Source organism: Impatiens glandulifera, chromosome 9 (genome assembly GCF_907164915.1).
Source record: "Impatiens glandulifera chromosome 9, dImpGla2.1, whole genome shotgun sequence".
Classification (NCBI taxonomy): Eukaryota; Viridiplantae; Streptophyta; class Magnoliopsida; order Ericales; family Balsaminaceae; genus Impatiens; species Impatiens glandulifera.
The window spans coordinates 23428469-23452541 of record NC_061870.1 but is presented as its reverse complement, the minus strand read 5'-3'; the positions used below and the strand labels follow the sequence as shown (position 1 = coordinate 23452541).

The 24073-nt window shown below is 33.6% G+C and overlaps 4 protein-coding genes and 1 pseudogene across 4 annotated transcripts; 3 read left to right on the top strand and 2 right to left on the bottom strand.

Moving 5' to 3' along the window:
* The first annotated feature begins 4378 nt into the window (after positions 1-4378).
* Positions 4379-5080, top strand: LOC124916043 (flavonol 7-O-beta-glucosyltransferase UGT74F1-like). The gene has a single exon (XM_047456778.1). It carries the CDS (start codon positions 4379-4381, stop codon positions 5078-5080), a length of 702 nt encoding a protein of 233 aa, XP_047312734.1.
* Positions 5081-5154: 74 nt separating this feature from the next.
* On the top strand, positions 5155-5887 carry LOC124916506 (annotated as a pseudogene).
* A 6702-nt stretch (positions 5888-12589) lies between these two features.
* On the top strand, positions 12590-15913 carry LOC124916774 (FT-interacting protein 7). The gene has a single exon (XM_047457541.1). It carries the CDS (start codon positions 12752-12754, stop codon positions 15752-15754), a length of 3003 nt encoding a protein of 1000 aa, XP_047313497.1. The 5' UTR covers positions 12590-12751; the 3' UTR covers positions 15755-15913.
* A 1690-nt stretch (positions 15914-17603) lies between these two features.
* On the bottom strand, positions 17604-17961 carry LOC124916042 (photosystem I subunit O-like). The gene is made up of 2 exons (XM_047456777.1): positions 17936-17961; positions 17604-17853 (listed from the first exon to the last, which is right to left on the bottom strand). The coding sequence occupies exons 1-2, from the start codon at positions 17959-17961 to the stop codon at positions 17604-17606; spliced, it is 276 nt and encodes a 91-aa protein (XP_047312733.1).
* Positions 17962-20753: 2792 nt separating this feature from the next.
* Positions 20754-23328, bottom strand: LOC124914484 (beta-glucuronosyltransferase GlcAT14A). The gene is made up of 4 exons (XM_047455041.1): positions 22734-23328; positions 22568-22643; positions 22348-22463; positions 20754-21435 (listed from the first exon to the last, which is right to left on the bottom strand). Exons 1-4 carry the CDS (start codon positions 23206-23208, stop codon positions 20951-20953), a joined length of 1152 nt encoding a protein of 383 aa, XP_047310997.1. The 5' UTR covers positions 23209-23328; the 3' UTR covers positions 20754-20950.
* Positions 23329-24073: the final 745 nt, after the last annotated feature.

Below are 24073 nucleotides of genomic sequence, written 5' to 3'. Positions count from 1 at the left end.
CATATCTAAACATCATCAAAACTCAATTGATTAATATTTAGCATTTTATATTAATTAACTCTTTACTTAATCTTTTCCAACAATTTCTTCTAAGTTAATTAACTCTTAATTTTTCCCAACATCTTGTAATTCCAATATTTTAATATCATCTTAATTTTGCTCATATATATATCATATTTTAATATGACTTTAGTGGTTTAATATGAATCTTGCAGATCTTTTTTTAAATTTTATATGAAAGTCACTATTATGTTGTTTGCGTCAATATGCAAAATAGAGTAATCAAAATCATCGACAATCTCTCACTGCCCCCAAAAAATGCCATGGGAAGATAAATATGTCACAACTCGGAAACTGGTAAGTTGAACGTGTTTGTATGTTTAAGTGTTTTCAAATCTATGTTTATTACTTCATTGGTAAAACAGATAGAAACTTTCGTTGAGTTCTTCAAAACAATCGACCTAAACATCGCAACCAAAATTGCTAAATTCCCGTTCAAAGTTTTGAAATTAGTTTGGCAAGACAGTTCAAATACAACAGATTGCGCAATATACTGTAGGAGACATATTCAAACTTATTTGGGCGATGCAAAGTAGGATTGTGGTATAACCAAAACAAATGTAAGTTACATATTTCACATTTTGATTGTTTTATAATTCTTTAATAACTGCTGAATTTTATTTTTTTTGTAGGCAAGCGGAATGATTGAAGCTTTATGAGTAAAATTATGTGTGTTCATCGTTAAGTCAACTTTAAACAAAAAGTTGAACAATATTTTTAAGAGATATTTAGAAATTATAAAAGAATATTCTCCTGAAAGGGTATAAGTTGTATGTAAATAAGTAGTACATTGTGGTATTTTATAGTCTTCAATTCCTTTTCGATTTTATAGTCTTCAAATCTTTTCGATTTTGTGACAAAATGCTAAAAAAATCACCATTTCAGGACGAGAAACCACCATTTCAGGATGATAAATACCTATTTTGGGACCCGAAACCACTCTTTCAGGACCTGAAATCACCAATTCAGGACGATAAACACCCATTTCGGGTCTTAAAACCACCCTTTTTAGGACCCGAAACTATGATTTCATGACGATATACACCCATTTCTTGTCTCGAAACCATGATTTCGGGACAAGAAACCACAAATTCGGGACGATAAACACCCATTTCGGGTTCTGAAACCACCTTTTCGGGAAACCACCATTTCGGGTCCCGAAACCACCCTTTTGGGACGATAAACATCAATTTCAGGACGATAATCACCCATTTCAGGACGAGAAACCATCATTTCAACGAGAAACCATCATTTCGGGGTGCATTATGACAAAATCTTTAAAAAATTCAAAGTTACAACATGATCATATAAATACTATCTTCGATGAATTTTATCCCCACACGCATTATCTTCGACACATATTTGAGAGGAAAAAAGTGATGTGAATGAAAATTGAGTCAATAGTGGATCATTCCATTGTTGTTGTTATTATTGTGTTGAATCCAACACTATTGATGTTGTGGCCGTATTTCCCTTCATTTTTTATCTCGACGACTTCTTGGAGATTTTCTCAATTAAAGATTGTTTCCTCTTTGTTGGTGGTCGTCCTCGACTTCTAACTTTTTTAGGAGAGTGCATCAAAATGGATGTAGCTGGAGATGGAAATAGAGTAGGAGATGGAAATGGAGATGAAGATGCTTCTGTGCTTCCATGATTAACTGACATAAACTGTTCCATCAATCTTTTTATGTCGTTCATCCAAAAAAATAATTGTCTTCAGATTTTACTTCAACTTGTTGAACCATTTGCATCAATCGAGTTAGACTATTAGGACGGGTTTTTTTCTTCCACGGACATATCTGAATCATAAATTTGGTGATAGTTTGATAGCCACGCTTAATATCTTTACGCCACTGGTCCATTATAAAACACATTGGTACCTCATTCACCATCATTTTTTTCAACACAACCATGATATGCCTACACAAAATACCTCTGAACTCAAACAATTGACATTGACATTTAACATTATAGTCCATTTCGGTATAATACACTTTGTAAGAAACATCACTTACATGTTCTCCATTAACCCCCAAAATAATTTCCTCAACTCTAAATATACAAGTTGTCCCTTCCACTTCAATGACTGAGATGTCGCACAACATCAACCCTCTAACTTATTCTTGAACCAACCTAAATATATCTGAAGTGTAGAAGGTTTGGTATTGCCTTTCAAAGGCAAGTCCACTAATAGTTGGTATCAAAGAATTAAACGAATTTTTTGAGGGATGTTTTGGACTACATGTAGTCATCAAAGAAGGCGTTCATACTTTTACTCCGTTGAGATTTTGACATCCTAGCTCAAAATTGTCCTTTCACATAAACATGTATCCATTTAGATCTTTCCAAAAATAAAGATTTTAACTAGACATTATCTTCCAGCTAATAATCTTCAATTAGTCTAATTCAATCATCTTCGCATTGTTGAATATTTATGGAGTTGTATACTATGTTTTTCAGCCTCTTCTTTATTAGATGGTATTCAGTATGACTTCCAAGTTTTATATGAAGTTTCTTCATTATATGCTACAAACAAAAACGATGATGAGTTTTAGGAAATAATTTCTCAATTGCAATCTCCATGGATCAACATTGGTTTGTGATTATGGCATTTGGAGGTCGATCATCCATACATTCCAACCAAGTTCTAAACAACCAAGTGAAAGAATTTGCATCTTCACTTGACAATAAACCACATCCTAGTAGAATAGATTAACCATGATGATTAACCCCGACAAATGGAGCGAAAGGCATGTCATAGCGATTTGTCAAATAGGTTGTATCGAAAGAGATAACATCGTGAAAATCTTCAAAGACAGTCATGCACCTACCATCTGCTCAAAACACGTTTTTAATTTGGGATTTCTCGTCCAAATCAATAAGGTAGAAGAAGTTTGAGTTCGTGTTTGCATTCTTAAAAAATAATTAGTGAGTGTTTCAGCATCCTCACTCCCTAACCTCAACTTTCGTGCTTTTGTAACGTAATTTCTATACGTTCTCTCATCGAAAGACATGTTTTCATACCCTCCACTTTCCACTACAAGGGATTGAAATGTTTTGGCAACAGTTATTCTAGCTTCATCGTTTGTATCCAATCTTATCCTCACATTTCCGTCTATTACTTTGTAGGATCTAATATGACGTATCCTCTTAGGGCTTAATGTATGGTTGTGCTCAAGACAAATACTTGTTATCACATATTCTCCTTCATTCCGAACAACAACATTAATTTTTGTTTTACAATTTCTCTTCGTTATTGGTCTAGGCTGATGAAACTTATTTTTGGTCTTCGATTCTTTCATAAAACTCTTGGCATAACCAATGTTGAAGTATTTCTTCTTACCACCTACATTTTTGCTCCATAACTTGGTAATATCGAATTCAGTTAAGTGGGCATATGATGTGTAGAATTGAAAAAGTTGTTCTTCGGAGGAAATGTCATTCCAACACTATGAATTTCACTACAAAAAACAAGTATAACTGTAAGAAATACGTCCCGAAACCATCCTTTTGGGTCCTGAAACCACCCATTTCTGGTCTCGAAACCACCCATTTCGGGTCCCAAACCCATTATTTCGGGACATTTTGGAAAATTTCCCCCAAAAATTCTATTTTCTAGTCCCGAAATGATGGTTTCAGAACATTTTGGGATATCAAAATATACAAAAATTAAAATGTACATTTTTTATACACAATCGGGGTACCTTTCGGGTTCAATAGGGGGATTTGTTCAGGTTCGGTGCTTCAGTGCTGGTTTCCTGAAAGATAAAACAGTTCGTTATCATTTAAAAACGAATTGAAAAAAATCCCTAAACCTTAAATAACTAGATCTGTAAAAACGATACATTGGATTGGGGTTCCATAAACCTTAAATAACTAGATCTGTAAAAACGATACCATGAGTTGGGGTTTGAGGTTTAAAATTTTGGGTAGAGAGATTTTAGAGATAAATAAATGAAGCCAAATTTAAATTTTTTTTTTTTTCTTTCCTAGCCACATGGCAGACCACTAGAATTCATGATGTTATTTTAGCTGAAATTTTGTTGGGTAAGATGATAGAGAAAAAAAAAATTATGTTCATACTTTTCTATTCTATAATTTTCCAACTATTATATATATATATATATATATATATATATATATATATAAAATGGATAGTTAACCAAACCTTGCGATCCACGAGCTCCATGTGCTCCACCCACGAGGACTAGGAGTGTAATCGAAATAAAACTTGTTATTTTATTTTTATATATATAGTTTCTTCCCCTTTTGAACGTGAGTTATATTGTCATATATCTTATCAATCATTTACACATTAATGGAGAACCAAGCATCGACAACTGCTTATAAAGCCCACATCATTGTGCTCCCATTTTATGCACAAGGTCACATAAACCCTGTACTTCAAATTGCTAAGCGTTTTGCCTCTAAAGTCATCAAAATTACTGTAGCATCACTTGCATCAGTTGGAAGCGCTGTACATCATGAGTCCTTTTCATTTGAGCCAATATACGATGATTATAAAGAAGGTGGTTATGCAGGACCAGGAGGATACAAGGGCTTTGTTCAAAGGTTTGATGCTACTGCACCTGTTAATTTAATTCAAGTCATCAAGAAGTTAGAACAAACTAAACACCCAGTTAAGTGTTTATTGTATGATCAATCTGTATCATGGGCTATCGATATAGCCAAGCAGCAAGGACTGGCTTCATTTGCATTTTTTACAATGTGTTGTACTATGATTGCAAGTTTATATCCATTGTATCATGAGCTTGTAAATGAACCATTACCCATCTCTTCTTTTCCATTACCTGATTTACCTGAGATGAGAAGTCCATATGTTCCATCAATGGGTTCCACTACTAGCCGATTTTCACCTCTCGTAGGAACCCTTGTTGAACAAATCAAGGATATTGGCAGAGCAGATCGGGTTTTATTCAACACCTACAATGAATTGGAACAAGAGGTGATTAGTGATTATTTCCTTCACATTTTCATCGTTTTCCCTATTATATCTTAATAGTATCGGCTTTAAAATGCATGATTTTGTTATAGGTGGTGAAGTGGATGTCAAATATTTGGAATGTAAGAACAGTTGGACCAACTGTGCCTTCTTTTTACCTTGACAAAAGGATTGAAAATGACATTGCACATGGATTCAACATGTACAAACAAAGTGATGATCAAGACTACATGAAATGGCTAAGCAGTCAGGATACTGATTCTGTTATCTATGTCTCGTTTGGGAGTGGTTCCGCTATAAGTTCAGAACAAATGGCTGAAATTGCTGAGGCTTTGAGGAGAAGCACTAAGAACTTCTTGTGGGTTGTGAGGGAAACGGAGCAAGACATGCTGCCAAAGAATTTTGCGATAGAAACATTGGATAAAGGGCTGGTGATACCCTGGTGTTCCCAATTAGAGGTATTGGATCATCGTTCAATCGGAATCTTTTTGACACACTGTGGCTGGAACTCAACTTTGGAGGCAATGAGCTTAGGGGTGCCAATGGTTGCAATTCCTCAATTTTTGGACCAGACTACAAATGCGTATTGTGTGGAGAGAATGTGGGGAGTTTGAGTGGTTTCAGAAGCTAATGATGATCAAGGCTTTGTGGTTTCAGGAGAAATTTTGAGGTGCATTAGGGAAGTCATGGATGGAGGAAACAATATTAAGGAAAATGCTGTTAAATGGAAGAAGTTAGCTAATGAAGCTGTGAATGTGAGTGGAAGTTCAGATAAAAATATTGATGAAATAATCAATTGTCTTGTGGCTGATCTCTAGACTGAACTGCTAGTGAATGAGAATGACTGCATTCTATGATGATGATGATTACAATTCATAGTGTTCTTAATAAAAAAAAATTATATTGACAGCTCCTGAAGAAATAATTGATGAATATTGTTAAGTGTAAATAAGTGTTGTTAAGAACAGTTAATTAACTGTTAAGAATTGTTAGAAGTCTTGTTAGGAGCAGTTAATTAACTGCTAAGATTTGTTAAGAGTGTTGTTAGGAGCAGTTAAGTAACTGCTAGAAGTTTTAAATAACTGAAAGTACAGGGACCACTTTGTATAAGTATAAATACACTATTAAGAGAAATAAAAAATCATTGGATCATATTTTCTCATTTCACTCTTCTCATATCTTCCAGCTGATTCTTACATCTATAGTGATCTTGTAAACAAATTCAGATTGAATTTGTTCATGGTATCAGAGCCTAGTTGAGTGAAGAAAGAAGATCAATCCGAAGTTACTCAAGACATGACATCCAATTTCGTAACTCCACCAGTAAGCCCTAACCCTAACTCAAGCCCTAACGAAAATCCGATGCTATTTCCGTCAATCCCTACTGTTCCAATTCCGATTTTGACAAATCCAGTCCAGATTCCTGTTGATACACCGATTCCGATCGTCAACCACATGCCAGCAAAAAGAAAATACAACAATGATCCACTTATCATTCATTCAGCTGATCATCCTGGTCTCTACATTACTACAGCAATTCTCACTGGTAGGGAAACCTACTTTGGATGGAGTTTAAGTGTCAGACTAGCATTACAAGCCAAAATCAAGATAGGTTTCATTGATGGCTCTTATCCGCAACCAAAGGAAATTGATGAAGGTGATCAATGGGGGATTGTAGATGCTCTTGTAAGAGCATGGATTATGAATACGATCGAACCAAAGATTGCAAGAAGATTCCAGTCAAAGAAAACAAGTCGTGATCTATGGCTTGAAGTAAAATCTCGCTATGAAGGCAACAATGGACCGAGAAGGTATGGATTACAAAAGGATATAAGCTTCGTGCAACAAGCAGATCTAGATCTTGAAGAATATTACTCTAAGGTAAGGCTTCTATGGGATGAGATGATGGGATTGAAACCACTTCGTAGATGTAGATGTCAAGGAATGAAAAATGATTGTGATGGATGTTTTCTTGAAGCACAAATGCTTCAAGATGATGAAGAGCTGAAACTATTACAATTTCTAATGGGACTAGAGGAGAGGTACGAGTATGTGAAGGATCAGATTCTGCTTCAAGATCCTTGGCCAGACGTCTACAAATCATTCACAATGCTACAGAATGTGGAGAAGAAATCAAAACAGAAGAGGCCTTACCAAGAGTCAGCAATGATAATGAAAGAAGAAAACTCAAAGACTGTAAATCAGTTTATTGAAAAGAGTAAGAACAAAAATGCATATTGTTCTCACTGTGGAGGAAAAGGACATATCAAGGAAGGTTGTTTCAAGTTTGTAGGCTACCCTGAATGGTGGAAGCAACCTAAAGAAGGAACTGTGAAGAGAAAGAACACAGGAATTGCAGTAAATTCAGCTGCTGAAAAAGAAGATGTTGAAGACATGTCGATGGAGGAATATCGAATGTATAAACAGTTTCTGAAAAATATGCGAGAGATTAAGAATAAAGGAAGTGGCTCCACTTCCTCTGCAGGTAAGTCATCTTATCATAATTCATTTAATTTGAATATATTTGATTATAACCTTAGCATGAATGAACATATAGGCATAGAAAATAAATGGTTAATTGATTCTGGAGCATCATGCCATATATGTAACAACAAAAGTTTTTATACTGATATTAAAAATCTTGATTTGCCTAAGACAATGTACTTAGCAGATGGAACTTGTAGAAACATAACTAAAATAGGAACAGTGAAACTTTTTGAGAACTTTGAACTTAAGGATGTATTATTTGCACCTTCTTTCAAATATTGTTTAATAGCAGTATCCAAACTTACAAAAGAAAAACAGATGAACTGTATTTTCTCAGAATCCAATTGTTTTTTGCAGGACCTTAATAAAGAGGTCAAAGTGAGTATTGGGAAAAGGATTGGAAATCTATATTTTCTTGAAGACAGTCCATCTTTGAACAATTTTTTCTTTCATTTCAATTCTGTTAATAATGTTGTTGATTTCTCTCTTTTCCATAAGAGACTTGGACACCCAGCAGATGGTGTATTAAAATCTGTATTTCCTGACTTGGTTAATAAAAAAATTCATTGTTCCACATGTCCTCTTGCAAAAATGCACAGATTACCTTTCAAACAAAGTGTCTCTAAAACTAAGAAAATTTTTGAATTAATACATGTTGATATATGGGGACCATATCGAGAACCGTCCATTATAGATTCACCATATATGTTGACTATAGTGGATGATTTCTCTAGGTGTACTTGGATTTTTTTAATTTCAAACAAGATTCTTGTATTTGATAAATTACAGTTTTTTATGTTAATGGTTAAAAACCAATATGATACCACTATTAAAGTTATTAGAACAGATAATGGAACTGAATTCTTGAATGAAAAATGTTCAGATTTGTTTAATTTTTTAGGAATTGTTCATCAAACCTCTTGTACATATTCACCACAACAAAATGGTGTGGTTGAAAGGAAACATAAACATTTGATACAAGTTGCAAGGTCATTAATGATTGAGTCAAAATTAGAATCAAAATTTTGGCCATATTCTTTATTGACTGCAACATATCTTATTAATAGAACTCCCACAAATGTTTTAAATGGTAAAACACCAATTGAAATATTATGTGGAAAGAAACCAGAATATAAGACACTTAAAGTCTTTGGATGTATTTGTTATGCAGCAAATATTATGCCTAACAAATCAAAATTTGATAGTAGAGCTAGCAAATGTATCTTTTTAGGATATCCTTTAAATAAAAAAGGATATACAGTATACAATATCAATACTGGAGATATAAATGTCTCTAGGGATGTAGTTTTCCATGAAGAATTATATTTTTCAAAGGAATTCAAAGAAAATGCAACTGAAACATTTGAATACAAATCAAGTGAATTACCTTATTTTTTTTGATGACAATATAGAAAATTCAGATTCTGATGAGATTAATCTGGATCATCAGCATACTGAAATTATTGAAGAAAATGAAAAGTTTTTTAACTCTCCAGATTTAGAATCGGTTGATCAACCGAATGTTATTCCACAAGAAGATATACCTTCTGTAGTGTCTATTGATGTTCCAAATGATAATTGTAGAAGAAGTTCTAGAAATATTAATCCACCAGTGTGGATGAAAGACTATGTTGCAAGTCAAGTTGAAATGAATGAAAAAAATAAATCAGTATATTCACCACCTTCTTTTCCATATGTTTCAACCTGTACAGATTCAAAGTATATAGAATTTCTTGGTAATATTGATCAATTCACTGAACCAGTGAATTATAAACAAGCTGTTTCAAATCCAGAATGGGTTAAGGCAATGAATGCTGAGTTAAATGCTTTAAATCAGAACAAAACTTGGACATTAACAGAATTGCCTAAAGGAAAAAAGGCAATTGGATGTCGATGGATTTATAAGACAAAATTAAATGCAAATGGAAGTATTGATAAGTACAAAGCCAGATTAGTGGCAAAGGGGTATAATCAAATAGATGGAATAGATTTTCATCAAGTTTATGCTCCTGTAGCTAAAAATGTAACAATACGAGTATTGTTTGCATTGACAGCTGCAAATAAATGGTATTTACATCAAATAGATGTAAATAATGCTTTCTTACATGGTTGTCTTGAAGAAGATTTATATATGAAAATACCTGAAGGTTTTAAAGGTGCTTCACCAAAACAGGTATGTAAACTTAATAAAAGTTTATATGGATTGAAACAATCATCTAGACAATGGCATTTACAGATATCTAATATTTTGAATGATATTGGTTTTATTAAGTCTGAAAATGACCATTGTTTGTTTATTAAAACTGAAGGCATTCATATTATTTGTTTGTTAATGTATGTAGATGATATTCTTATAGCAGGAAATTCATTACAACATATTAATAATGTTAAAGAAGCTATTAACAGTAGATTTCAAATTAAAGATCTAGGAAATGCTAAATATTTTTTAGGTCTTGAAATAATGCAAACTGATACAGGAATTTACATAAATCAAAGAAAGTATATACTTGATTTGGTTTCAGATTTAGGTTTGATTGGTGGTAAACCAGCTTTCACTCCTATGACTAAAGGTATTAAACTTACCAAAGAACCAATTGATGATTCTCTTTGTGATTGTGAAAAATATAGAAAATTGGTTGGAAGACTGTTATATTTGAACTTTACTAGGCCAGACATTGCTTATTCAGTTCAACAGCTTAGCCAATTTATTAATAAGCCTTTTCAATCACATTTTAATGCAGCAATTCAAGTTATCAAATATTTGAAAGGAACACCATCATTGGGTTTATTTTATTCATCTCAAAATAATCTTAAAATTGCTGCTTTTTCGGATAGTGATTGGGCATCATGTTTTGACACTCGTAAATCTCTTTCTGGATATTGTATATATGCAGGGAATGCATTAATAGCATGGAAGACTAAGAAACAACAAACTGTTTCTAGATCTTCAGCTGAAGCTGAATATAGGAGTATGGCAGTCACAGTTTGTGAGTTACAATGGATTAGTTTTTTGCTTGCTGATTTTAAAATGCAGGTTGAATTATCAATTGTTCTTCATTGTGACAACAAAGCTGCAATGCATATAACGCAGAATCCGGTATTTCATGAACGAACAAAGCATATTGACATTGATTGTCATGTGGTAAGAAATAAGTATAAAGAAGGTTTTATTTCTTTAACACATATTGCTTCTGGTTTACAAAATGCAGATATATTTACCAAGGCACTTGAAGTCAAACAATTTCAAGAATTGAGATTCAAGTTATTCTTACAAGATTTTCATCTTGAGGGGGGAGTGAAGAAATAATTGATGAATATTGTTAAGTGTAAATAAGTGTTGTTAAGAACAGTTAATTAACTGTTAAGAATTGTTAGAAGTCTTGTTAGGAGCAGTTAATTAACTGCTAAGATTTGTTAAGAGTGTTGTTAGGAGCAGTTAAGTAACTGCTAGAAGTTTTAAATAACTGAAAGTACAGGGACCACTTTGTATAAGTATAAATACACTATTAAGAGAAATAAAAAATCATTGGATCATATTTTCTCATTTCACTCTTCTCATATCTTCCAGCTGATTCTTACATCTATAGTGATCTTGTAAACAAATTCAGATTGAATTTGTTCAAACATGTCAATTTTCAGATTATGATTGTGTTATGTGTATGCTTTCGTTGTTATCCATTAAATTCATACATGACGAAGGCAAGTTGTTTGATTTTGAGGCCTCGCAACAAGGATATGTTGAGTTCAAGTATTTAGATGAAAAGAAAAGATAAGAGCTCGAACCAATGCTGACAACCACGATTCTCTGACTTAGTTGTTGACGAGGTGTTCACATTTACATGGTGATGCGCTTGAAACATTGTACTCCTTACTTGTGTCATTTATAATATATGGATGAGGAGACATGACTTATCTTACTTCATTGTATGTTTGTTAAACCAATTAGGACCTTCACTAGAACAACATGAACAATTGTATGGGTTATACCAAGAGTGATTACTATTTTGGTGCTTGAATAGTGTTACCACTACTAATTAGTTTATCACTTTATATACTGACTAATTCACTTAAATAGATGGATCGAGGAAGGGCCGACTTAAGATCAGCTAGGCGGCCACTCACAAAGGCACAAAAACATCAGATTTTTTTTTAATAATACTAAAAAAGTTTAATCTCCTAGTTAAACTCATTTTGCGTTAACATAAGTTATATAATATCTAATCAACTAATTATACTTTTATTAAAAATAATATAAACTTATTATATTTATTTAACAGAACACAAAATATAATTATTAAATTAAAAAAATAATTAAAAAATTGTATTTTTCCGTATAAAGTTATATTACAATTTGAATCATTCTTATTAATAGGAATGTTTAATGAATGTAAATAGAAATTTAAATATTAGTTTAATTGAGATAATATTTCTATGGTTAGTTTGATACTATCACACAGTGCTTGTATTATTAAGGAAGTGTAACGGATAAAAAGAGAAAAAAAAATTAATAAATGATAAGGGTAATACTTTACTTTTATATATGTGTTATTTTATGAGCAAGAGTAATATTTACTTTTATGTATATGTGTGGGAGATACATATTGGGTATGTATGAGTATCATCAAAATAACAATATTTATATATATATATATATAATATTTTTTTTTGAAAAAGTTATATATATTTTTTTTTGAAAAAGTTATATATATTTTTTATTAATACATTTAATTGGGTAATATTAAAAGAATTAATTTAATTTAATGAAATATAGCTATTAATAAATTTAATTAGGTGTTCACATTTAAGATAAAGAAATATAGTTGATTCTAAAAACAATTGAATATTAATAAATAAGATTATATACTTTAATTGAATCAAAATATTCCAAAACATATAGTTAATTAATTTAATTAAATCAAAATATTCCAAAACATATAAATAATTAATTAAATTTAATTTGAAATGTACCCTAGATTTGAGTAATATATATTTTAGAAGAGCAAGAAACAAACCAACGGACAAGATCATTTGAAATGGATCTAGATTCCCCTGCTACTTCAACGTTCGTTTCATCTTCCCCACCCACTCCCCACTCTCCTCCATTAATAAAACCCTCTCTTCACAGTAACCTCTCACAATAACCTTTCTCTCTCTTTCTTTCTTTCGCCGCCTCTCTAACGGTAAAAAAATCAATCAAATACTCACAACCCAGACCTCCGCTCCTCTCTATCTGTATCTTCAATGGCGGCTGGTTCAGTCAGAAAGCTCTTTGTTGAAGTCTGTAATGCAAAGAATTTGATGCCGAAAGATGGGTTAGGAACCGCAAGTGCTTATGCGATTGCGGATTTCGATGGCCAGAGGAAGAGGAGTAAGACTATTGTTCGCGATCTAAATCCTGAATGGAATGAAAAGCTTGAGTTTTTCGTTCATGATACCGATTCAATGGCGTCTGAAGTTCTTGAAGTCAATCTTTATAATGACAAGAAAACGGTAAAAAGAAGCACTTTTCTTGGTAAAGTTAAAATTGCTGGTAATATGTTTGCGAAATCTGGATCGGAGGCACTCATTTATTATCCATTGGAGAAAAGAAGTGTCTTTTCTCAGATCAAAGGCGAGATTGGTCTCAAAGTTTGGTTTGTTGATGAAATTATTCCACCTCCACCACCGGCGGAGGATGGAAAAACAACGGAGGTGGAGAAGAAAGTGGAAGAGAAGCCGCCGGAGAAGGAAGAAGAGAAAAAAGCTGATGAAAAAACGGAGGCGAAGAATGATGATGAGAGTAAGAACAAAGACGATAAGCCGAACCCATCTGAGGAAGTTAAAAAGGAAGAGAATCCAAAGCCGGCTGAGAATCCAAAGACAGAGGAAGCTCCTCCGCCTGCGACGCCGCCGCCGCCGCCGCCGCAACCCGACGATACAGACAATCGGAAACAACAAGACAAGATCATAACTCCCAGAAAACAAACAGATCTATCTGCGAACGATCGGGAGCTCCGGTCATTTACAGGCGATCGGAATCGAGGGTCTTATGATCTTGTCGATCCAATGCCTTTCCTATTCGTACGAGTCATGAAGGTGAAACGAACAAATCCAGAAGCCGATTCTTCACAATATGCAAAGCTTGTAATCGGAACTCACAGCATCAAAACAAAAACCCAGTTACAAGGGAAAGATTGGGACCAAGTTTTCGCCTTCAACAAAGAAGTCTTGAATTCAACCTCGCTAGAAGTCTCAGTCTGGTCGGAGAAGAAAGGTGAAGACGGTAACCCTATTGAAACATCTCTCGGAACTGTATCTTTTGATCTTCTAGAAATCCCAAAACGAGTCCCACCGGACAGTCCACTTGCGCCGCAATGGTACACTATGGACGGATTGCCGGAAAATTCTCCGGCATCCGATATCATGCTCGCCGTTTGGATCGGAACTCAAGCCGATGAATCGTTTCAAGAAGCATGGCAATCAGATTCAGGCGGGTTAATACCGGAGACACGAGCCAAAGTTTACCTCTCACCGAAGCTGTGGTATCTGAGAGTAACGGTTATCCAAACCCAAGATCTCCGATTAGGTTCGGGTCAATCCGAGCCTAAAGTCAAGAATCCAGATTTATACGTTAAAGCCCAGCTCGGTTCACAGTTGTTCAAAACGGGTCGGACTACAATCGGGTCATCAAGCTCCTCCTCTAACCCTACATGGAATGAAGATCTAGTTTTCGTGGCGGCTGAGCCGTTCGAGCCGTATCTAATGATCACAGTCGAAGACTTATCCAACGGTCGGTCCATAGGTCAATCAAAAATCCACGTGGCAAGCATTGACAGGATAACCGATGACAAATCCGAACCCAGATCAAGATGGTTCAATTTAATCGGCGACGAAAACACTCCTTACGCCGGTAGAATACACGTGCGTGTTTGCTTAGAAGGAGGGTATCACGTGCTTGACGAGGTTCCCCATTTCACCAGCGATGTCCGACCAGCCGCCAAAGAGCTATCTAAGCCGCCAATTGGACTACTCGAATTGGGTATCCGCGGCGCCACGAATCTGCTCCCGGTGAAGACCAGAGACGGTTCACACGGCACAACCGATGCTTATGTGGTCGCGAAATACGGACCAAAGTGGGTCCGAACACGGACAATTCTCGACCGGTTCAATCCCCGTTGGAACGAACAGTATACATGGGATGTATATGATCCCTGCACTGTACTAACAATTGGAGTATTCGACAATGGGAGATACGAATCAGCTGAAATGAAGAAAAGTGGGAAGGATTTGAGAATTGGGAAATTGAGATTGAGGCTTTCTACATTAGAAACAAACAGAGCTTATGTGGGTTCATACTCATTGATGGTATTACTTCCAGGTGGGGTGAAGAAGATGGGTGAGATAGAAATTGCAGTTAGATTCACATGTTCATCTTGGTTAAGCTTAATTCAAGCCTATCACACTCCAATGCTTCCAAGAATGCATTATGTAAACCCATTAGGACCTGCGCAACAGGATATATTGAGGCACACGGCTATGAGAATCGTAATGGTTCGAATGGCCCGATCTGAACCTGCATTAGGGCAGGAAGTTGTACAACATATGCTTGATTCGGACACTCATATATGGAGCATGAGAAGAAGTAAGGCGAATTGGTTCAGAGTGGTTGGATGTTTGTGCAAGGTGGCGTCTTTGGCTAAATGGGTTGATGGAATAAGGAAATGGATACACCCACCGACGACAATTCTGATGCATATATTACTATTGGCAATCGTTTTGTTTCCTGATTTGATTTTACCTACGGTTTTCATGTATGCGTTTTTGATACTAGCATTGAGGTTTCGATACCGGCAAAGGATTTCACTTGCGGTGGATACACGGCTGTCGTGTTTGGATATGGTGGGAATTGATGATCTTGATGAGGAGCTTGATGGGTTTCCGACGGTGAGGTCGCCGGAGCAAATTCGAGTTAGATATGATAGACTTCGGGCGATTGGGGGACGGGTTCAGACGCTTTTGGGCGATGTGGCGGCGCAGGGAGAGAGATTGGAAGGTTTGTTTAGCTGGAAGGATCCAAGGGCTACAGGGATATTTGTGGTGGTTTGTTTGTTGGCTTCATTGATGTTTTATGCGGTGCCGTTTAAGGTGGTTGTGCTTGGTTTTGGTTTTTATTTGCTCCGGCATCCAAGGTTTAGAGGTGATATGCCTTCTATTCCGGTTAACTTTTTCCGGCGGTTGCCTTCTCTTTCAGACCAAATTCTGTGATTTTGTTGTTGTTTTAGGTTTTTTTTTGTACTAATTAATATTATTTACTTCATTTTAAATTATTTGTGGTAGATTGATTAATTCAATTTGGTTCTTAAATTATTTTGAAATATTAGTAATTACTATGCAACATTATTAAGAACTAGAAACACTTTAACATATGGTTAACATGTGGACTGGTTCAATTTAATTTAAAATATATATATTTTGTATACAAACTTTTGTATATTGATTAAGATGTGAGTATTCAATCTATATTAACAAAAAAAAATATATATATTAATTAAAGTATAGTAAGAATGTGTTATTTGAAATTAGATTAAGATAAATTGTTAAAATATTTTTTATTTAAAATTAAAATTTAATAAAAATAAATGAAGGTAGAAATTGTATCTTTCTTGATCTTAAACTTAGTTAAAAAAAACTTACTACTTATATCAAACATTTATTATCTCAATATTTAAATAATAATAAATTGTATATATTTTATTTTGAGTTCATATTTTTAAAAAATGAATAACGACTGAATACATACTTAAAAAAAAAAAAAGAACTAGTGAATATATACTTAACACATGTACATTGATTTGTTATTGTCAGTTATTAACATTATCGTTAATGCCAGTCATCTAAGTATTCTCGAACGCAGAGCTTTGATTGTCTTTTTTATTGGGATTTAAATTAAATAAAAGGAGTCATAGCAAAAAGAAATAAATAAATGGAGCGTAAAAAAAGTGTGGCAGAAAGTTGTTTCCATTTTGTTTTGTTTTTTATTAAGAAAAAAGTACTTGAAAAGAAAAGTAACTGTTGAAGTTGCGGGATATAAATGTATTTACTTAAGGAACCGGCTCTTTATGTGGTGTGTTGTCACTTTACTTGTCTTAATGGGGGAATTTGATCAAATAACCTCAAAGATGAGGTTATTTGATCTGATGGTAATTTATTAATTTTATTGCGCTCGTGGTGATTTTGTTTTTTTTGGACGATTTTGCCCTTGTCGCGAAACGCTAAGTGACTTAGCGTTTCGCTAAGTGGATTAGGTTTAGTATAAATACTCTAATTTTTCATTTCTTTCAGTTTCTTTCTCTCTCTTCTTTTGTTCTCTCTTTCACGGCGGCGACGGCGGCGACGAAGGCGACGGTGCTTATGCAGATACAGATTTGATTCATATTCAAACCTGGGTATTTAGGCGACGGTGCGGTGTTTAGGCGACGATGCTTCTTTTCTTCATTTTTTCAAACCCTAACCTTAAACCTATTGTTATATAAAATAACATGTTCTTATTTGGTTCATATTGGTTTATATTTTGTATTTGATTCATATTGGTTCATATTTGTGGTTCATATTGGTTCATATACGTCGATGATAATATTTGCAGATAATCTCGGATCATATGGGTTCCGTTTCAGGGAATTTCTCCAAGAACTTACCGTTTCGCTAAGTGCTTGCCGTTTCGCTAAGTGTTTACCGTTTCGCTAAGTGCTTATCGTTTCGCTAAGTGCTTACCGTTTCGCTAAGTGCTTACCGTTTCGCTAAGGACTTTTCGTTTGGTGAATTGTGATACACTATTTGATATTCAATTATGCTAAAACTACATACATAAACATGAGTTGTCTTAGCTCAGTTGGTAGAGTGCGTTTCTTTTAAGTATGTGGTCGTGGGTTCGATTCCCACAGATGGTGTTTTTATGTTTGTTTTTTTTACTTTTGCATAAATGAAATAGTATTGAAAGAAATGAAACAAAAGCAAATTAAACATTCATTAACAAATATCCAAAATTAAACATTCATTAACAAATATCCAAAGAAAGTAGTTCACTTTTTACATATTATTATTTTCTTAATTAGAATTAATTTATTTTATTGAAGTAATCTTCGGTCCTACTCTTGAATCCAATTTGTCCAAAAGTCAATGCCAAGAACAATCTCATGTGCCAAGTGAGAGCAGGGCCAGTTGGGAAGTGAGCAAGCTCAGTCCCAATGCTGGAAAAGAAGAGTCCGGTCAAACTGTTGTCGTTGATCGCCGGAATACTGGAAGGTGCTAACCATCCGATCAACCCAAACCCAATCACGTTCAGATCTTTCCAATCCCTCTCGAAACTACAATCAATCAAACAAACAAATTTCAATTTTATTCTTATTTTCTTACATTACATACATACATGATACATAACATGTAAACTTTCCACCTGAGGCTTTTGCAACCATCAAAGGTTTATGGCTTTAACTGGAGCCTTTAGGAATCCTGAGCTCAGTCTCACCTTAGCGAAATGCTGAGCACTTAGAGAAACGATAAGTCCTTGGATAAACATAACCATTTCTCTACAAATGAGAATTTGATTTATGCAAAAGTAAAAAAAAAAACAAACATAAAAACACCGTCTGTGGGAATCGAACCCACGACCACATACTCAAAAGAAACGCACTCTACCAACTGAGCTAAGACAACTCATGTTTATGTATGTAGTTTTAACATAATTGAATATCAAATAGTGTATCACAATTCACCAAACGAAAAGTCCTTAGCGAAACGGTAAGCACTTAGCGAAACGATAAGCACTTAGCGAAACGGTAAGCACTTAGCGAAACGGTAAACACTTAGCGAAACGATAAGTTCTTGGAGAAACTTCCCTGAAACGGAACCCATATGATCCGAGATTATCTGCAAATATTATCATCGACGTATATGAACCAATATGAACCACAAATATGAACCAATATGAATCAAATACCAAATATAAACCAATATGAACCAAATAAGAACAGGTTATTTTATATAACAATAGGTTTAAAGTTAGGGTTTGAAAAAATGAAGAAAAGAAGCATGGTCGCCTAAACACCGCACCGTCGCCTAAATACCCAGGTTTGAATATGAATCAAATCTTTATCTGCATAAGCACCGTCGCCTTCGTCGCCGCCGTTGCCGCCGTCGCCGCTGTCGCCGCCGTGAAAGAGAGAACAAAAGAAGAGAGAGAAAGAAAATGAAAGAAATGAAAAATTAGAGTATTTATACTAAACCTAATCCACTTAGCGAAACGCTAAGTCACTTAGCGTTTCGCGACAAGGACAAAATCGTCCAAAAAAAATAAAATTACCACGAGCGCAATAAAATTAATAAATTACCATCAGATCAAATAACCTCATCTTTGAGGTTATTTGATCAAATTTCTCTCTTAATGTGCAAATATGACCGTTGGCCCGATGAATAAAAGATTATTGTAGAAAAAAATAAAAGATTAATTATATTTTTTTTTGAAGGTAATTGAATTAGTCAGTGGTCAGATTAATTTTATAAGTCATATATATTGTTTTAAAACTCAAGAGTATTTTTTTCAAAGTTATTTATTACAATCATGAACTTGTACTATTATATAATTAAAAAGACTTTAATAAATAAAATACAAAAAATGTGAATGCAATAAAAGTCAAATTTCATACTGGAATTTGTAAACAGTCTTAATAAGCATATAATTTAGCATGAAAAAGAAATGTTTGTATAAAATATATAGAGGACCCTGATCTTTAGGCGTGTCAATTTGGGTGGGTCGTGTGAGTTCGTGTTGGGTTGAAATCAGTGCATTACAAAAAAAAATCTCAATTTGAACCCGATTCGAATCCGAACTAACCTGAAAACAAGCAACTTGAACCCAAATTCGGACCAACTCGATCAACCTGAAACGATTTTTTTAATATTAAAATTATTCTTTTATTATTTACTAAAATAGTTAAATAAAAATTAAAAATACATAATAATAATAATATTTTAATTTAAAAATAAAATAACAAAACTAGTTTAGGTTTATAAGTGACCTGATTTTTTATTTCAGATTAACTTGGGTTGACCCAAACTAGCCCAACTTAATTTTTTTAAGGTCTGATTTTGGGTTTAACCCGAGCCTGAAAACCTCAAACCCTAACCTAATATGTTTTGGGTCGACTTGTGTCGGGTTGACAGAGCGAGTTCATTTTTGACAACCCTAGTGATATTTTATTTTGAAATAAAATGATTTTTTTTAGAAAATAATGGTGTTACGATGAAAGTGGATGATTTTGGTCCATTGGACAAATTTCCATTTAAAAAAAAGGATAGTTTTGACCCGAACAAATAAAATAAAGAAAACAGGAAAAAACAAACATAAATGAAGTATTTACATATCTAGAATTGATGGAGTAATGTTGTAATAGTTATAATTTATAAGTGTGCAACCACACTTCTAGATCATACCTAAATACAAAGCCACAGATTTGATCTCTAGAGCAATAATTTGGCGTACCTAATTAATCTAGACTAAAAGAGTATTCATCAACTCTTTGATGACTATTATGGACATTTATATTATAAAATATCATATTTTCTTCGTTGCAAAGTATAACCTTTTGTCATTTCTTCTCAATTACAAGCCACTCATATTTTTGGTCATTCATAAATTAGACTGAACACATTCTAAAGAAATTTACATACTTCATCCACAAAATGACAATTGTGTCAGTAATATGAGATGAGTATGTATTTATACATTCTTTGTCAACATTCTTGTGACAAAGACTAACATTTATAAGTATCCACAAATCATAATATTTATGTACAGTCAATGATTCCACATCTTTAACTTTGTTCATCCTCAATACATTTGAACTCTGACAAAGTCTTATATAACATAACCGAGATTTTCTCAGCATTGTTAATAAGTTTAAATAAAAAATTATTGAAAGATAAGATTTTGAAATATTGTAATAAATAAGGTAAAACATACCTTTAATTATAAATGTAAATCATTATTTGATGTAAGAAATGATTGCTGTAAAATATTAATCTATTTAATTCAAATAAATCAGATAAAAAAAATGCCAAAATGGACCATCAGTAACTTTTTCTAGTGAGCCTATGTCAAACATGTCTGAAATTACCATAGCTTCTATGGAACCTATGTCAAGCATGTTGTAAAACAACCATCTGAAATGAAAATATCAATAAATACCCACAAATCTCACGCAAGATGTATAAAAAAAACTGAATCTTTTTGTCTAGGGTTTAACTCATTCGATAAAGGAACCAAACATATTTATCTTACATTATTGTCACATTGTGAATGTGACAGTTTAACAGTTTTAAATGGGTTATGCCACAAACAATGCAGACATGAAATATGATAATCATCATCTTCATGTGTATAACCTGAAAGAACTTAATGCAAGATTATCTGCATTGCTTCCTCAAATTCAATTTCCGACGTGAAACCAGCTTACTCAACAGAGCCCTAAACCGTCTAGCACCAGAACCGGTTTTCAAAACACCATATTGTGGCTTCTCAGAACACCAACCCCCAAGCGAAAACTTGCCCTTATGTCTCTTAAGGAGCTCCATATCGATCTTGTCTAGAACAGGATCGTCCTGTTTGAACTTACGAGCAAATGGTCGACCACTTTGGACCATCTTGCGGTAATCCTTAAGAAGAAGGGACCTAGGATGTTGCTTAGGAGGAGTGTCCCATGTTATGAAATGGAGGTCATGATTGACAATAGTTCTGGTGAAGTTGTCCGAGTTACATACAACTGTTTGAAAGTACCCTTCAGGGGAAGACACAAAATTTGTGTAATATAAGAGGAGGGTTCTAGGCAGGTTGTCCCATCCAACTATGCAATATTCTGCAAATGATCTTGATAATATGGTCCAAGCTGATCCTGTGTTCAAACTTTATCACATTAACACTTTTTATTATGTTGTTTTGTTATAATCTATAAAATTCTCAATTTGTTATGTTTATCAAAAATTTAAAATAATTTAAATTATGATTCAAAATTGTTTTTTATATCAAATAAATCCAAAAAACACAATTTAATTTAAATTAAAATTTAGAAAACAATTTGAATACCAAATAAGACAAAATCACCTATATAATCTACAATTTAGATCATCATAATATCAAATAAAATCAATTAATCTTTATACAAAAAGTACTAAATAAAACAAAAAAGTTGTAGAAAAACCAATTTGGAAACAAATAAATTTGAAGTCAGTTCAGACAAAAAAAATGTTAACAAATTTATGAAAATCAACATCAGGAATATGAGATGCTTCGCAAAAAAAAAAAAAAATAGTGTTTTAAAATAAATCTATGAATGTTTTTTAGTTAGAAGTTAATTCAAACTAAGTATTTCAATTATTATCCGACACTTTTGGATATGAATTGTTTTATTTGGGACGATATTTCTCCAGTTTAACCAGTAATTGATCGGGAATGAAGCAGGAATTTATATATGCTCACCCTAATTTCGCTTTAATTCCGGCCCAAACACTAATAAACATAGCTAACCTATGTAACATTGTCTACATATATTTAATACTTTATAAGGGTTTAAGTGTATTTCTTTATAATAATTACCCTATATAGGATATAAAAATGTCACTTTATCAAAATAAAAATAAAAAATTATTAAACAAAAGATGTTCCGGATGAATTTTTCAAAATCAAATTTGGCGTGAATGATAGTAAAAAAATTTCCGAATTGCAATAGTTAGAATCCCTAACCCTACAAAAATGTTTACAAATTATGAAAAAAAAATAACATTTTTCAAATAGACACAATATATACCTGTGTAAAGCTTAAATGAAGTTGGGAGAGGCCTTTGTTTGATTGCCCACCAGATCTCAGATTCATTCAAGCTATGAAGAGCTGGATCTATTATTATTGGTTTCCCCCTTTTATTACTGCAAATTTATATATGATTTAAACCATTTTACATCAATAAATAATAATAATAATAATAATAATCTTCTTTCTCAACAGAAAATGATTAAAATTAATTCCTCACAATTTCCAACCCAAATGACTGCTATGCTGTATGAAGTTCAGATCTCTTGGCAAATCAGAGAAAGCATGGATCAGATCTAAACACAACAACAATAAAGAATGAATGAAACAGAAAGACAGATCAAGAACAAAAAGAAACCAGAAGAAGGGTATTGAACTCACCTTACCATCTTGAGTAACCAATGGATAATCAGAAGCACTGAGATTAATAAACCAATCCCATTTCGCAATCTTGAGTAAAATAGAAATTGAATGAAGAGTAGTACCCAACATAGTTGGTCCTCTATAACTAACCAAATTAGGTTTTCCAATTATCCAAACATTGTCAAATTCAACAAATACTGCAACACTTGACACAAACCTAGCGATCTCCTTATGTTCTTCTTCAGGTGCTTCACGATCCACGTGAATGAGATAGTAATTACCCGGATGGTATAAAGCCATAAGGGTTCTCTTCAGTTTCTCTGTGTCACCTCTAGCTGATGAGATCAGATAGGCGAAGGTAACTGGATATTGTTCTCCTGAATTTCTGAGAATGATGGATGAACTTGGATTGAAAATGGTGAGATGGGTGGGGATGTAGAGGAGGAAGAATAGAAGTGAGGTTAGAATGAAAGGGATGAGGAAAAGCTTAATCTCCATTGTAATGAGGATGATGGGAAATTTTGCTCATAGAAAGCATTTCATGGAAGTGAATAGGAGAGAGTGAAGGTGGGGTGGGTACTTTGAATTGGATGCTTGTGGAAGGTGCAGGAATGAATGAATACGGATCATACTTTATTGCATATTATAGTCATTTTTGTGGAAAAGATTATCTAGTTACAAGATTTTATTTTATTTTCTCTTCTTTTTTTTTAATTATTATTATTTTTTAAATAGTAAATGAACAATTGGGCAGACCTACTCCGAGTTATTCCAAATCTAGGCTGAGTAAAAAGTTCATTAGTTGGTATATTTGAGTGAAGCTTATTTAAAAACTTAAAATTTAAATGAGTCATGATATAATTTATACTCGACTTTGCTAGTCTAAAATCTCGTTTAATATTTATTAATATATATTAATAAATTAATAATTAATAACCCTAAAAAGGTGGAGTTCTCAAAACGAGAAACCTATTTTTAGGTGGTAAATGAGCTATTAACGAGCTCTAATTAAACAAGTTGAGTTCAAACCACTCGTGAGTGTAATTAAATATTTACGAGTCGAGTTTGAGCCTGAATATAGGTTAAACGAGCCAAGTTCGAGTCTAGAACTATTCAGTTTGGTTCGACTCGTTTACAACCCTAACCACAAATATGACATGAGAAAATAAAATAAAAAGTAACCAAACTGTAACCCTAGGATCTTTATCCCATCCCCATAGCTTAGCACGCGCCGCAGAAGCGAACACGAACGCGTGAAAATATGGAGGAAATATCACGAGGTAGCTTAATGTTCGATGCGTTTCAACTTTGGTTTACGTGCCAGACATATTTTAAATTAAACATTTAGTTTTTAAAAGATTTT

What these genes read in the sequence shown, in the direction of transcription:
- LOC124916043 (XM_047456778.1), top strand. Translation starts at nt 4,379, where the DNA reads ATGGAGAACCAAGCATCGACAACTGCTTATAAAGCCCACATCATTGTG.
- LOC124916774 (XM_047457541.1), top strand. Translation starts at nt 12,752, where the DNA reads ATGGCGGCTGGTTCAGTCAGAAAGCTCTTTGTTGAAGTCTGTAATGCA.
- LOC124916042 (XM_047456777.1), bottom strand. Translation starts at nt 17,961, where the DNA reads ATGGTTGCAAAAGCCTCAGGTGGAAA. An exon ending in GCAAAAGCCTCAGGTGGAAA is followed by an intron (nt 17,854 to 17,935) that starts GTTTACATGTTA and finishes GATTGATTGTAG; the next exon opens with TTTCGAGAGGGATTGGAAAG.
- LOC124914484 (XM_047455041.1), bottom strand. Translation starts at nt 23,208, where the DNA reads ATGGAGATTAAGCTTTTCCTCATCCCTTTCATTCTAACCTCACTTCTA. An exon ending in TCCATTGGTTACTCAAGATG is followed by an intron (nt 22,644 to 22,733) that starts GTAAGGTGAGTT and finishes TGTTGTGTTTAG; the next exon opens with ATCTGATCCATGCTTTCTCT. An exon ending in AGTCATTTGGGTTGGAAATT is followed by an intron (nt 22,464 to 22,567) that starts GTGAGGAATTAA and finishes ATAAATTTGCAG; the next exon opens with TAATAAAAGGGGGAAACCAA.